General features: G+C 41.5%; 1 protein-coding gene across 1 annotated transcript in view; it reads right to left on the bottom strand.

The window, feature by feature from the left end:
- The window catches only part of LOC125749385 (thrombospondin type-1 domain-containing protein 7A), an 87,324-nt gene extending 80,678 nt beyond the window's left edge, over positions 1-6,646 (bottom strand). Inside the window, exon 1 of the mRNA XM_049026599.1 lies at positions 6,275-6,646. Coding sequence (XP_048882556.1) covers positions 6,275-6,425 — 151 coding nt within the window. The 5' untranslated portion in view covers positions 6,426-6,646. The remainder of the gene's footprint in view (positions 1-6,274) is intronic.
- Between the last annotated feature and the right edge of the window lie 9,543 nt (positions 6,647-16,189).

The following is a 16,189-nucleotide window of genomic DNA, read 5'->3' as shown; positions in this document are numbered from 1 at the left end:
CCAGACTTCTTAAAAAATACACACTGCTTTGGATAAAAACACCTAATGTTAATGCTGCCAGTACCTCCTCCTACCCTCCAAGTGAAAAGCTCCCAGCAGACTGACACCCTTACCCAACAGATAACCTGACAGGAATTTGCTCAAACAAATGAATTTTCATATGCAGATACAAACACAATACTATCTGCAAGAAGTCCTAGCAGATGTTAAGGTATAAAACACACTAATCGGTACAGTATCAGTTCATAATCAGCTCTTTTATGATCCCGAAATATGTGCACTTTAATACCTGATTAATCCAGTTCTATTTAACAGTTTTGTCAGTTTTATTGCACAGGACAGCTTTGGGTGTGAAGGCCCAGAACGGTGCTGCTGATTTTATAGCTAGAGTGTAATTTGCTGTGAAACCTATCGGCTGTTTCTTTAGTAGTGAGTGGCTGGATACTTTTCACGTTGCCGTGAAGGCAAAAATCTGTGCGTTACTATAAAATAAAGGGATAGAAAGCCAAAGCACTCTTTTGTTTACATGCTTGACTTCATATCAGCTTGATTATGGGGATTTAAAATATTAACCACCCAGTTTAATCCCATAACCACATTAATTACTATGAACTGGTACATTTTGAAACCCCCTTAAAAATTAGGTTATGATTTCACTGAGACAAATGGAGGGTTATATGTTATAAATTTTCTAACAATACTTAAAAGGTTTGTCTCTCCCTTCCTGAATGTAATTAAACCTGTACACTTTTAATTCTGCATCTGTTAATATATTTTCTAACGACTGGGCAATTTTAAGATACTAAGTAATTGAGATGTAACTCAGGTCAACTAAAAGTAAAACTGTATGTATGGTCACCACCTTAGATCTGAACAATCAAAGATTTGTATATTTTACAGAGCTGCTCCACGGTTTCAGTACATGCAGTTAATAAAGGGAAAATTCCAGAAACAAACAGTTCATAAGATTCAAACCTCACGCTAAGCGAGAACAGGCTGTGACATGGTGAAATCCATCATCCCAGTCGTTCCCAGTTCATATCCCGTTGTCCCCATACAAACAGATCCCTGTCATCCTGTCTGCCTCTAGCGTTCTTGCTGATTGTAGTCATTGTCACGTTATCCCAGTGTGTTATTAAATTGTATAACAAGAATGATTTTCATTGCTCATCCCTTGATGCATGTTTTTTCACTATCATCTCTTGAGAATCAGGCTAAAACGTTAGAATCTTTCATTCAAGTGAAAGAGAGAGTACAGTACTATACAGTACTGTATAATGTACAATGCATTTTATTATTTCTCTATTTAATGTTGGTAATGTCTTACTGTGCATAATTTATCATTAAACCTTTACCGTTTATAGGTACATGACTTCGACCAACCACAGCAGGTCTTGCAACGTGTCACACGAGGATCCTGGGGGAGAGTATTTTGACCGTTTTAAATTCAGCGTCACAGCTGAGCATCTCCCACGCCTGGATCCAGCAAGCTGTGTTCTGAAGGAAACTGATTGCCTTACTTACACTTTACAGGTCACACAGCATGAAGTGGGAGATTTAAAGAGCACTCACACATCCATCAAACCCCCCTCCACCACCACCACCACCAGCCACGGCATGATCATGTCAAATTGTCAGGCGACTCAAATCACGGCTCGAGTCGTTACGGTAGGCTGACCCAGTCTGAGCCAACGGCACTAGCTGGAGAGAAAAAGTATCTATAGAGCCAACCTGCCACCTGTGTTGGAGCTACTGCCTCCCTTTATTCTGAGAACATGCAAGAGCCCGGCAACAGGGACTGTAATAATGGTGCCGTTAACAAAAGAAATAGAAAATAGTAACCTAGAGCAAAGAGAAATGTCTGCTTCTTAATTGAGCAGCGATCATTAAAGGTCTTAATGGCAGGCAGTCATCATTAAGGGAGAGAATGTGTAAGGGAATGAAACCAAGCAGGCCCTGAAAAGGCTTTGTGGGGTCATAATGGCAGGTATACGCACCCACCCGCCACCTTCATTTGCATCTTTTTTGGTTTGCTTGGTGTTCAGTCCGTCACTAATGGGCATCATTTCCATTTATGTCTTCATTACGCAACCGCCCGTGAATTCTTACGTTGTCTAATTCCGCTAAATGTAGCAGAGAAAATCAGAGAACTTGATTTCAGCTGTCAGAGTATCAGCGTTCTGTGTCTATGGTCAGCCAACAAATGCCAATAATCACTATAGTATGATAGAAATCCATCCGTCCATCCATCTTCTAACCACTTGTCTGCTTATAGTGGAGCATGGTGAAAATGGACCAGGCGTATTTCAGCAACTAAATCAGAGGTAGTAAATCAGTATAATTGTTTTTAATCATTTTATTGAGAAAAATTGCAGAATACTTGTGAAAATAATCTGCTTGCACAGATCTCAAAATCAAAAAGGAGCTGCGAAAGTATATGTGTATTACCATAAATGAGACATGTCTACGGTACATTGTCTGTGCTGCAGATGATCTGTTAGATGTTTGTTGTTTAGGTTTTGCTGGTAAAGGTGGTGGTTGGTTCGCTAGCTGTGGCTGATCAGCAACAATCATGTCGAAAGCCATGCGGGAAAAGATTTGAGTTCAAACGTTCAAAAAAGACACATGAACACACAGAAGGGTTTGAAGGTATTTACAGCCATTTAGGATGAGTAGGTGACCATGACTATATTGAAAGAGAATGTGTCATGGTAGTTTGGCAAGTCCAAAGGGTGGGTTGACAACTAAGATCACGAGAGTCAGGAAGAGCCCGTCTGTAATCTGCATCTGACAGTGGAGCAAACTAAGAGTTAAGGCCCCAGATGTGGAGGAAAACTTCAAAATAAAAATACATATTCTCTTCCGATCTGCTCCTCATCCTTGCTTCCAGTGTCAGCGATAAACCAAAAAAAAAAATTCACTGCACACATTACTCTGGGGAGATCGACGTGCCACAGTTTGCAGGTTTTCACAGGAAAATATCTCAGGATGCTGAAAAAGGAATTCCTCTGTGTCCTCCTGACAAATGAGAACACGCAGAGAGAGCGGACAGCATGTAGCGTAGCCCAGGGGTTGGTTGGATGGATGAATGGATGGATGGATGGATGTTGAGAAGGTCAGGTTGGAATCCAATTCCAGTCACAGGAAGGATAGATAGATAGATAGATAGATAGATAGATAGATAGATAGATAGATAGATAGATAGATAGATAGATAGATAGATAGATAGATCTATTGACCTTTGGACTTTTTTTATTTTCTAAATGCCAAAGCCTTTCCTTGAGATTCCCAGTTGCAAGTATAGCTGCTCTATGCCCATACCAACCATAACATGAAACCTGAGAGCATCACAGACAGGTTTGTGTAAGTGCTTAGCAGCCTTCAGCTTTGCTCTTTCTCTAAGACAGAATCCGCTTACCGGAGTCTTTGAAGCACAGGTCAGAGGCTGGCTGCCGGCAGCCCACCACAGATTCATCCCAATATCAGCATGTTTTTGCACAGGGTGGCAGTAACACCATCTGATACAGTGTTCAAACCAGAGCGTCTCTCGGTGCCGAGGTATCATACAGAAAGTAGGCTGCTCCTATTTACATCTAGGAAAAATATGAACAGTCAAGACGAAAATAAATTCAATACACATGTCAGAGCTCGGGATGTACAATGTCACCTCCCAACATACATAAATATTCCAAAATATCTAAAGGAACACATCTGTTGAAGACAACAAACCTCACTGACATCGTAGTAAATGAAACGGATGAAGCTGCCCATTTCCAAAGTTTACAAAATATAAACCATGGTATACACCTTTCTTCCGCAGTGAGGCTCCAGTAATATTAGGAATTAAATTACTCAGATAAGCAACAAGGCTACGAATTCAAAATATAAAAAACATCATTCACACAAGTTGCATTACCTTATAACTAGTCATTCCAATTAACATTAAGGTAACTAACATTTACAAGTAAGGATCATTTATGCAATGGCATCTTCCTAAGAATGTTACCAATATTAGCGAATTGTGAAATAATTATATTTCTAAATGGCAATGGTTATGCATTTGGAAACAGACGTCACAGGATGGAGGCAGATGTCGCAAACCAAACTGGCATATTTTTCTGAGCACAACTGTAAAAATTGCGATCTGAGTAACAGGTAATTAAATGTGTAATTTTAATTGGTTTATCAGTGTGACGGTCTGCAATGCAGCGTATTGTTTGGTCACTGCCAACACTCAACCTTTTTTAGACAACATAAAGATTCTAAAAATAAATAGCTTGGTTCTGTATTTGTCGCACAACACATGACACCTAACCAGTGTCACCATTATCTTTCCAGCAGCTCTCTGTCACTCCACTACAGGTATGTGTTACATTCCTCCAGTCGTCTTTATCTTTATTTTTAATGATTTTTCGCAGCTGGATCCCCCTTGTTTTCAAAAGGGCTACTATAAATACATATATATATATATATATCTATATATTTTCCTAAACAGAAGAGCATCCAGCGCTTCAAGAGAGAAGATGACCAGAAAGTTACCAAAAGGAGCCAATCGTCAACAAAATTTGTTCAATTATATAGCGACAGCAGGCGGTAATTGTAGCAGTGGTAGCAGAGTTGTCGGAGTGAGATTAAACACTTAAAGCTGAGTCCTGTGGCAAATGTCACTCTGCTCTCCTCAGAGATCACATTCTCATGAGCACCAGAAGCTATTTCTGTACCATCCGGAAGCAGAAGGTGCATTTCGCCAAGCTTATCCCCAGGAAATTCACTAAAGCCTGTGAAGAAATATATCAACCCGTTATCCGTTATAGTGCCTTACGTAAAGAAACGGGATTTGGAAATAAAAGGTGAAACGACCCCTGTCACTCTCCTTAGTCGCATCTACAGAAAGTGACCATTCGTGATACAAGGCAACCATAAGGTCATTTCTGTAGCATCGGGACCTAAAGATCAAACTTGTTTGACAGAGAGTAAAATCCACTTTTTGTATCTTAAAAGGAGATTATATATGCAGGTTCCCTTCACAGACAACCATTTGTTGATGTAAATTCCAGCCGTTCACTTACATCCTCTTTTAGCAGGAGTTCAGATGATGGGTTACATTAATCCTGGGCTTCTCTTATCCAGATGAGCAGAAGGGTTTCTGATTATTAATTATACCTTGCATTCATATCTCACAAATTCTGAAACGCACGCGGTTTTAAAATACCTGTGGGATTCCTGGGAAATATTAGCCATCTTCAAAGCTCTAATACAGCACGTACCTAATTCAGAGCTGACTGGCTCAAGCACACAAGACATATAATATGCTAACAATGTAAAAAATACATGTATATCAAAAGGGTACTGGCTCGTAGACAGGTACATGAAATACCAAATGCGCTCCCTTCATATGTCATGTTAAAAAAAAACATTCTGTTTCTATAACTCAGGAATGACCGAACTCGGAAAATTGCTGCTGTTACAATCCAGGACTCACTGATACTACGTACTGAATGCCTAGCATTCCCCCCACCCCCCCAAACCTATATAGCTATTTATTCCTTATTGAGGTGGAACCATTCATTTTCTGTGATACCACTGAAATAACATTGACCCGATGTCATCCATGCTAGGATTGCTTGTGTTTCACTTAACATCCGTTTCTGTTCTCAGAGCCGGTCTCCATTTCGCTGATACATGTGGATTCGCTGATACGTGTGTCAGGGTTAAGCGAAGTCCCAAAACTGTATGTACTGCCATCTATCTACTGATCTATTTCCCCATATTTTTTTACTGATTGTGTCCTAGAAACACAAATGAGAAATTATACTACTTGTTCGGGAATAATATAAATATATTAATTAATATAGAAAGGCAAAAGCGGTCTCTGATGCCGAATGTTCTCAGTTCAACGACACACGATTAGCCTGCTTTAAAAATCTTCCGCACAACTTCAATGCATGCATAAGTTCAATGAAAAACATTGTTTTATGTCATTGTATTTATCGGTCTATATAATAGCTATATACTCGCGATTATTTTGTGAACTTTCAGAAGTGAAGAGACATTTCAGAGCACGGGAATACACAGTAGTAACAGAACTACTTTAATTAAAATACTTTACGGGTCCTAAAAAATAAAGGTGCTTACTATCCATAAGACTGACATTAGGAACTTGCATGCGTTGGTTACGTTGCCATAAATAATTTACAGTAAAACCTTGGAGTGACAGCGTTTCTTTCGGTAGTGAAAAAAACTCTGTCCGGCGTGGGAAAATGGGTAGACGTACCTGTTTTCCAGGTATATACTGACTTTGTTTCCCCCGCAGTTTGTGCCAGAACATCCCAGGTACCACAGAAGAGAAGCAGCACTCCCCACAGGCAGGGGACGGTGCCCCAGGGGGCGTAAAAAGAGCCCGACTCCGTGCCGCAGGACGGCATGACTCTTTCAAAGGCGTTTAAATCCACGCAAAACACTGAGTCAACGCAGATAGGAAAGATGAGGGAAAGGCAGATGTCAGACGCTTTTTTGTGCCTTGTGAGCCGGGCTTCTTGGTGACAGGAGGCAGCCTGGGCGGTCTGTCCTCGCTTTCCCCGCTGTCAGCTTCTCGCCGCTCTGAACGCCGGCAGAGGAGGAGACCGGTCTCCGGTGCCGCGGAACAATGGAGCGCCGAACCGCGGCGGCGGAAAGCTGCCCCTCCCCTCAGTGACCCTCCGCTGGGGGCTTGGGGGTGGGGGGGGCCGCGATCCTCCGCTCTCCTGCGGGTCACTGCGGGTTTCCCCGGGTCGGGATGGCGCACATACCGCTGCTGGAGCTTCACACCATTTCTGGTTAGATACGGCGGCGCGGAAGCGCAAAAACGACAGCCCATGAAGAAAAAAAAGATAAAACGCAAAAACATAACAAAAACACTCAAGAACACAAACAGAGAACACAAAAGAACGAGAAAAACAATTATGGTGCTGTACTTTGTATTCAATTCTCGTTTAACTTATTTTCAAGTTTGATTAATGTGTTGTGCTCTGGGCCACCTTAGACACACAATATTCAAGAAACTATTAAGCTTGACGAAATAATATTATATAGGTCTAATGGACCCTACTACAAGTATGAGGACGTATGACATTATGAAAGATGTTGCGCACATGTTTAGATATTACGAACGAAGTTATATTCTGAGGAGTTATGTGGATAAATCTAACAATATGTAAATGCATAAATGAACACATGCACATGAACTCATAAGTGAGAACACTCTATAGGCCTTTTGAAGAACAAAGGACTAAGGATGAGGCCAGAGGAGAAGGAGACAATAACTGTGTGCAGACCGGGGCTCCCCAGCTATTTTGCCAGAGTACTAGAATCCAGTAGAAACACAAGGCCATGGTCTGCTGCGTCCGGGGGGGGGGGGGTTCCCCGATGATTAAATTTACCGACCTGGGGGTTCCCGACGGTAAAATTTGCCAAGCGAGGGAATCGATCGCTCTGTCTGGATTCAATTGCATTTCGCCAGTTGGTGAACGCTGATAGAGAAAAATGCAATACAGAATACAATACAGGCAGAAACAAGGTGCAATAATAATCTCCAGACAACTTATTATAAAGCAAAATGAACCTAGTAACATAGTGCTACAATAGAAGTTCGTAAGTTGAAATTTCGCAAGTAGAGGAACGTCTGTATACACGTTGGCAGTACAGAGTAAACTCAGAAACAGATAATATAGGCCTAATTATTAAGTACTCCTTAAAGCTTTTTTCCATACATTATTCAGCTGTTTTCCCTGGCGTCTCATTACATGCAAGTAATTACCATGGGTATCTTACCAGCACTCTGAATATGAAACATCTGTTTAATTAGATGGTCTGTTAAAATCCTTTACATTGTCGGCTATTACGGGAAAATAATCAGTGTATTTGTGTAATTAATTTCCATGTGTGCCCCCAGAAAGCAAGTTCTTATGCAACGGCCCATTTTATTATCCTCGTTACCTGTCGTTATCCCCCCCCCCCCCCACACACACACACACACACACACACACACACACACACACACCACCCCCCGGCCATTAGGTCCGTTTCAGCGGTTCTGCCAGCCTTACCGTCGGATTCCACTTTTGCACTGAAGAGATTAGCGTAGGAGTTGATCACATTGATGGACTCAGCAGCAGCAGAACATATTGGCCACGTTCAAATCAATTAAGTACCCCCCCCCCCCCCCCAAGTCTGAAAAGTTCGTGCATGAGGCTCGATCCATGGCCCCATTTGATAATTACCCGTAAGGTGGGTTGGTTCTATACACTGATTTCTAAACGCGCAAAATTCATATGGAATCTGGATGCGCCTCTAGATTTACCATGCGATACATCTGTTCTCTTATTATTCCGAGCACCGCCAGCGAACACTTCTCTTATCATTTTTTTCCTTCGAGAGATAATCAAAATCAAATCTGTTAAGAAGATAACAAATAAAATTCGCAGGATTGTTGGCAGATATTTCCTACGTATTCTTTTTTTTCCGAGACTGAACTTAATACCGGAATCTATTTATAGATATAGAATTAAGTGTATACAAACAATAGTGATACCGAAATAGTATATATTTATATAATTCACTTGTATAACTTTATTACGTTCTTTGCTAAACTGAATTTTCTTCGTTGCCTTTTAGCCAGGCAGTAAGACAAATTCTTGTTTGATTCCTTTTTTAATGCGCCATAGGTTTATTCTCGATCCCCAACTAGTGAGTTAAGCAGGAAATGTTGTTCAAATCAAAGAAGTGAATGTACAGGTGTCAACTGCAATCTTATCCATAAGCGGATCTGGGGTGGCTTTTAAATTAAATTAAAAAGAGATTCTTTTCCATTTCTCTGGGCTTGCTTACGCTCCCAGTGTTTCAAAAAAACCATTTTCTCTTAACGAATTTCAACGTCACTGCAATTGATTTCCCCACCTGTAATAATCAATCATAGTTGTAGCAGTTCCCCTCATTTTGCAAATCACTGATGTAACAATACAGCTGAATAACTATTGGTCTCGTCACTCTGTACCCAAGCAACTGAAGTTTTAAAGGATTAAACCATTAAAACTAAAATCTAAAGCCAGCAGGAATTCAAGAGTCCATTGACAGAAGCCGTGGCGTGGTGGTAGCGTGGTTAGCGCAGTAGCCTTGTAGCTTTGGAATCTAGGTTTTGATACCTTGATCCAGCTCTAAGCGTGTGCAGTCCCCATGTTCTCCCTGTGCTATCGTGGGGTTTCCTCCAGGTTCTTGTGCTTTGTAACCGGTTATTCCTTGCCATGTAGTTATTGTTTTCACGATAGATTCAGAACCAATGGCATCCTATATTTTGAACAAGCGCTGTAGCAGATGAATGAACATACGAGTTGTATTTGTCATTTTTTTTTGTAATCTGAAGGCACTTTAGATCTTCTCTTCTCAGTGGAAAAGTGAAAGAGGAGAGATGTTTTACACATAGAAATATTACTGAAACGGTGGGTCATTAAACAGTGTACCAGTGAACTGCGTGTGCTTCAAATATAAAAATGAAAATCCCTGTGAACTCGAATGCTTGACTCAAATTTTCTCGAACTTTGTTTTTGTTTGCAAAGCTTCTTAAAATTGTATTGCTGACAAAGTGCCTTTTAAATTGATTAATTGGCAGTGATGTTTAAAATGCACCAAATATAGTGGACATAAAAGAAGTCCTACCAGAAAGTAAGCAGTGAAATGATGTGTCACCGGTAATTTTGTGCAGCGGGGAGCAGATACTGCTGGAGGGGGAAGCAAGGGCACACGGGGGGGGAGGGGGGGGGATGGGGGGGTTGACACATAATATACTTGGGGAGGGACATAGCTGGTCCAGCCAACCTGATCTAATTTAGATATGCAAATGTTAGCAGGCATGCGTAAGAGGGAAAAACATCGCAGGAAAGTCATATTTCCAGAGTTTCAGGGGACAATAGCATGTGAGGTAATTAAATCTGACGATGGCTCACACACTACTGTGAAAACAATTAGCCATTCTTCTTAAGTGAACTTAAGGGCTCGAAAATGAAAAGATAATGTTTAATAATAGATCAGACAACAGCGTACATTATTCTTAGTGGACTAATTTAGATGTTCCTGTCCATTTTTTTGTTTAAGATGCTGAAATATGGTGGGGGGGGCATCATGTATTTTGCTGATATATTTCACTCGGGGCCTAAGCGTAAGATGTTTTCTCACTTGTTTTTTTTTTCTTATTCCCTGGGAAGTTAATTCTTTAAAAAGACAATGAGCAAAACTAGTTACAATGTATGGAGTCTAAAATAATCAATGGTCCATTTATGTTCATTCATTATTAACACTCTATTAATAGCCTAGTTTTTATGGTATCCCAGAAGACGTCGTTCACCAACCTTTATCACAACCACCGAAAACAATTGAATTAAATGAGTGTTTTTGTCATTATACTTGACAGGTTACAGGAAAGCTTTTTAGCCATTGACCGTCTCAAAACCATTAAGGAACCGTTCCTTTTTAATAAAGTGCTAAAATTCCCTTGAGTATTCAAACCTGGTATAAGAAACCTGGGCCAGTCAATAATTTACCCATAGCTCCTATTTTAATGCGCTACTGCAATGCAGCTTGTCATTTTTTTAGATACCCGGGTTGACGCCGCAGCGAATGTATAGAATGGGACTCTGCAGCCTTCTGCTAACACGCTAGGTTTTCCTACTGCAAATTGACAGTGACATCTTATCTGACAGCGGTGTCATGTGCAGCCTCGAAAAACGGGACAGTCTCATGACTAGGAGAAGGGTTTGACGACAAGTGCTGTGTTGCTGTTGGATTATTTATATACAAACTATCTGAAAAATTATAAGTGATATTGCATTTAAAATAATCAAAGTCTTCATGTAAAGGGGCAAAGTGCTGAGATGCATAGCAGCTCTCCTCTGATAGGTTACGTTTGTGGTGTGTCTAGATGCTTAGATAATTGGTTAGGAATTTTTTGCCGAACAAATTACCTGGGATCCATCATCCTGTGTCAGCTTCTTTCCAACACAATAACCTCAGCACCATAATCCTAACCATGTAAACAGTGCAAGGTGAACGTAGAGTGGAAAGTGCTCATGTTGGAGAAAAAAACCTCGAGATACCAGGAGTTTGGCTGCTAAGAATCATACCAAGTGGGGTGAGGGTCTTCTTACATGGAGCATGTAGAATTGGAAAGGCCCTATTTGTTTTCAGCGGATTGTGGGAGTAAATTATTCATCATGGTGCAATACTGACATCACCAGGGAACCTCAACGTGGAGATGAAGATCCATCAAGACAAGATGGCACCAAGATCATGTAAACTGAGGCCGAAGAATGCAGAAATTCCGCTTGAAGTTTTTCAACTTGGCGCCAGTCCTCTTTCATTTTCTGTTTTCTTGCAGCCAGGAACAGGGAACTGAATTATGATCACATGCAGGTCCAGTGCAAACTGGTCCCTCTGCAGTTCTGTCTGACTGACACCAGTGCCGAGCCCCAGTGCTCTCAAAGCCATGACTTTTTAGGGAGATTTAAATTCAATTCATCCTCAGCTAAACGAATATAATTATCATTAGAGGCGTATAATCGCAGCAGGCAGAAGAAGGTGCTGACACGTCTATTACTGGAGCAGAGCTGCCATTAACAGCTGCTGGCCTCTGTGCCCCAGACTCTCCGGAGCTGATGATGGATCACGGAGCTTCCTATGTGTGATGGAGGGGGAGGTTCACTCAGAGAATTGTGTCTATGGCATTGCATTGTTGTCTTATCCTTGTCAAACTAGACAGACTCAATACAGAACAATGACAGCACCATGTCACGGTGATTTACCTGTATCCTATAACACATCCTCCATCACAGCTCATGTAGATAAGGACAGAGATGGAAATGAACAGCTGTCTTGGCTGCAAAAGTGAATAATGTCTCCTCTAAATTCATTGATATTTCAGTATCTGTATATATCAACCTATTTCTCGGTTGCATACATATTTGAATAAAAATATGTTTTTGATCTTTTGACAACAATATTGAAATACCGTTGGGTGTTGTAAGACGTAGAAGTGTCAGGTATCTTTTATTATCTTGAAGGTCAAAGTATTGATCTGATCGGGCTCCAGGTGTCTTTCACTAACCTTTCAAAATGTTCACATTTAAATGAAAACAAACCAAAGAAAGACAAAATGTTCCAGGCCTGGGATTAGTTGTGGATGATGGTTTAAAAAATTCAGTGACAAAGCCAAAGCATGTCAGTGTTTTAAGGGTCCCACGGATTAAACCACAGAAACGAAGGGAAAATATCAGACATTGACGCAAAACCCTTATGATACTGTACCAAGTCGTACAGCTTGAGGTAAAACTCAATACACTAAGATATCCAGCCCCAATGTTTTTGTACCAAAATGGCCCAATGGTCCTTTATAACAGCATAGCAGAGAGTGGGAGGCCCTGATTGGACAGGAACAGGACTGAAAAGTGTTGGCTTCTCCCAGGCCTTATGTTTTATACCTTAGATTACCATATTATACCTTAGATTACCATATTATACCTTAGATTACCATATTTCATTCATGTCTTTTTTATTAAAGCTTCACATTCAAATTATGGCTAATGTAACCCTCACAAGATGTCAGCCAACACACCCGGCAGGGTCGGGCTGCAATTTCTGTCGCCATCATGGCAGGGGTGGGGGGGGGGGGGGGCACCATGGGTGTCAATTTATCTGGCCTTCTGCGCTTCCTGGATCGGCTTTGGTGTGGGCTGTTCCCAATGGGTCAAATATAAAAAGTGATGTCTTTAAATGATGTCTGCTTTTCCCACAACTGGGGTCAAGAATGTCACTAGAGGAAACATAGAGCGATTAGTCTGCCCATTACTGTATTAAAGGAAATCCACCGAATGCCTTGATATGCTGTTGTTCTTATTTAGCAATAAAAGAATCACAGTTTGTAAAACTGCAGAAAATACAAAAAATTCACTGAAAATGATAATTACTTTGTCGTGCTGTGAAACTTATTCACCTGATATTATGACTCAAACGTGTTTATAATAATATACTGCACATTATACATATAAGGCATTATATAGAAATAGAATGCATTTAAAAAATTATAAAAATTACATAATCATCTATGTGTACTTTGGTACACTTAAGATTGTGTTTGGTCTTTTGAAGAGGGAGGGGGGAAATCTGTGTTCATGGGATAGTTAAAGCAATAACAATAATGTACTGAGAGGAAATGTCATCCTCCCGGGGGCTAGAATTATAATCCCTTCATAGCTGCTACTCCTGGGCCATAATTAAGTACCGTTTTTCAAGAGCTGTCCGCTGCTGGACACATGCAGCTGTTTAGTGCAGCATTTATGACTGAAAGCTATGAGCTTCCAGGGATGGTCAGTAACGGGACCTTAGAAGGGGGGGGCGGGGTTCTGACCTCTCGTTCCGATAATTGCAGCTCTACGGTAGAGGAAACACAAAGGGGAAAGTCGCTTCTGTAGATTCTTGTGTTTGATAACATCTGACACAAGTGAGATGGAGCAGCTGGAGCGGCTGCCTTTCAGAGGCTCTGGGCTTCTGTCCAGGGTGCTGAAATGTCAGCACACGGACAGCTGGGCATAAGCAGCAAGCACACGCTGTCCTGAGCGGCGGCTTTATCCTTCACTGCTCTGGAAGCGTGCCGCAATTTGATAAATTAAACACTTCATTTGAGATCAGAGTGGATAAAGTGAATTAAAGCCCCTTTAATTTCTCAGGCAGTGACTGAAGTTCACCTATTCACACACGCACATGTGCTGACCTTGCTATTAAATCATGAAAATAAATCACATCCGGGAATTCATATTCATTCGGATTTCAAGAAGTGATGAGATCAACATGGCTCTTTGTACATACTTTACCATAAGAAATAAACAATGACCAATTTACTCTGAACTTACAAGTTCACAATGTTGGAAACTGAACTGACTTGTGTTACCATGGCAATGAATCACCAGGGGCCAGTAGCACGAAGCTGGATTCCTTGTTTAGCTGGATAACTTTGAGGCTAAATAGAGGTACCTCTGGCTTTCTGATATCACAAAGCTGGTTTACTTCTTAGTGGGATACATCACCATGGTAACCTATGTCACACAGCTAACATGCTCCAAATAGGCTTCCCCAAACTCCGACGGATGGACAGTGCAATCATGAATACAGATGTACAGGACTACATGGAGGTGCAGTGGTTAGCACTGTTGCCTCACAGACCTGGGTTCAAGTCTTTGCAATGGCTCCATGTGTGGTGCTGGCATGTTCTTTCCGTGTCAACGTGGCACCTCCTCCCGGTACTCCAGTTATCCTTCCCACAGTCACTGAACATGCCGGGGCTATTCGGAGTGTGTCCTGGTGTATGAGTGTGCCGCGCCACGCAATCGCAATCGCTCGGGACCAATCCCAGTGTCCACACTCATGGACTCATGGACTTTGAGGTGTGTTTCCGCTGAGCCCTCGCACAAGGGCTCCCTCAAAGGCATTTTCAGCCCCTTTGCACACTATCCATAGGTTTGCATTCCATCAGACTGTCAGAAGGAATCACACACAGTTCTTAGCCTTGTAATGCGAAGCACGGGGTTTCCTGGGGAATCCCTGTAGCCTAAACTGTAAACAAACCATTTCTTTAAGTACTTATTTATGCTGTTTTGGCAAAAAAAAAAAAACTAAATTGATTACTTGACAATTACCCCTCTTTCACTCCATAATGCTAAAGCCTGGAATATGTTCAAATTAGGCATTTGGTGGTTTTAAGTGTCTTGGTCACGAAGAGAGTGCAAACCTTGAAATACAAAGTCCCAAACCCACAATAATAAGGAACATGGTTTGCCGTTGTCAAAGCACCATGGTATATAGGAACACGCTGGCCCATTCCATGTTTATACCACTTATAGCATCAGGAGGTTAGTGGCTCAGTAGGCTGAGTGTCTGTGTTTGTGATCATATTCCTGGGTTGAGCCCCACCCTTAGCAGAACAGTCACATGTCTGTAGGAGGCTGAACAAAGCCCATAATCCCCCTGCTCCAGGGGAGCTAGATGGGATTGGGGAAAAGAAACATTGTACCTGTACTTGTGCAAATGGTAAATAAAGCTTCTTTGTTTTGATAGAGTCCTTGCAGCCTCTCACACTCACTCACTTACCAGGTGACATCAATTAAGTCTGCATGGGTTCCAGGCTTAAGGCTTAGGGGGGATGCAGGGACTGGGCCTTTGCTTCAGTAAGAAAACCAGGCTGACACAGACTGCTGATAGCAAGTCGATTCAGGAAGTATTTTTCCAGTGTGTCGTGCTTCTGAAATGTAATGCCATCTTTGTCCACTAGGGGTGAAAGTGTCCATCTGATGTTTTCCTGACTTCGAAGGAGAAATAATGTCGATTGATTGCTTGTTTTATAGACCAGTCAATGATTTCTGGCCAAAAGTAATTTACAACATTTGAATGGCAATTTTCTCTTTTTTTCAACAGTTGTAAACAGCTAATACAATAGAATTCTCACATCTTGTAACTAATTGACATCCATCCATCCATTTTCCAAACCGCTTATCCTACTGGGTCACGGGGGGTCCGGAGCCTATCCCAGAATCAATGGGCACGAGGCAGGGAACAACCGAGGATGGGGGGCCAGCCCATCGCAGACTAATTGACATTTACAGTTACAATTTAGTTCAGATGTGAATTTATGTTTGAGTTAAATTTTAAGTACTACACACACAGAGACACACACAGGATGGTCTGTCTGGTTCAGGTGTGGTGTACAGTTATTTTTCAGGTATTAATGCTTGCATTATCTATAGACCACTGGATTCTGTGGATTGTCCATCCATCCATTTTCCAAACCGCTTATCCTATTGGGTCGCGGGGGGTCCGGAGCCTATCCCGGAAGCAATGGGCACGAGGCAGGGAACAACCCAGGATGGGGGGCCAGCCCATCGCAGACTAATTGACATTTACAGTTACAATTTAGTTCAGATGTGAATTTATGTTTGACTTAAATTTTAAGTACTACACACACAGAGAGACACACACAGGATGGTCTGTCTGGTTCAGGTGTGGTGTACAGTTATTTTTCAGGTATTAATGCTTGCATTATCTATAGACCACTGGATTCTGTGGATTGTTTTTCATAATATTCCCTCTCACATATCGAAAGATCCCAAAACTACAA

Source organism: Brienomyrus brachyistius, chromosome 9 (genome assembly GCF_023856365.1).
Source record: "Brienomyrus brachyistius isolate T26 chromosome 9, BBRACH_0.4, whole genome shotgun sequence".
NCBI classification, from domain to species: domain Eukaryota; kingdom Metazoa; phylum Chordata; class Actinopteri; order Osteoglossiformes; family Mormyridae; genus Brienomyrus; species Brienomyrus brachyistius.
The sequence above is the reverse complement of the archived record's forward strand: the minus strand, read 5'-3'. Positions and strand labels throughout refer to the sequence as shown.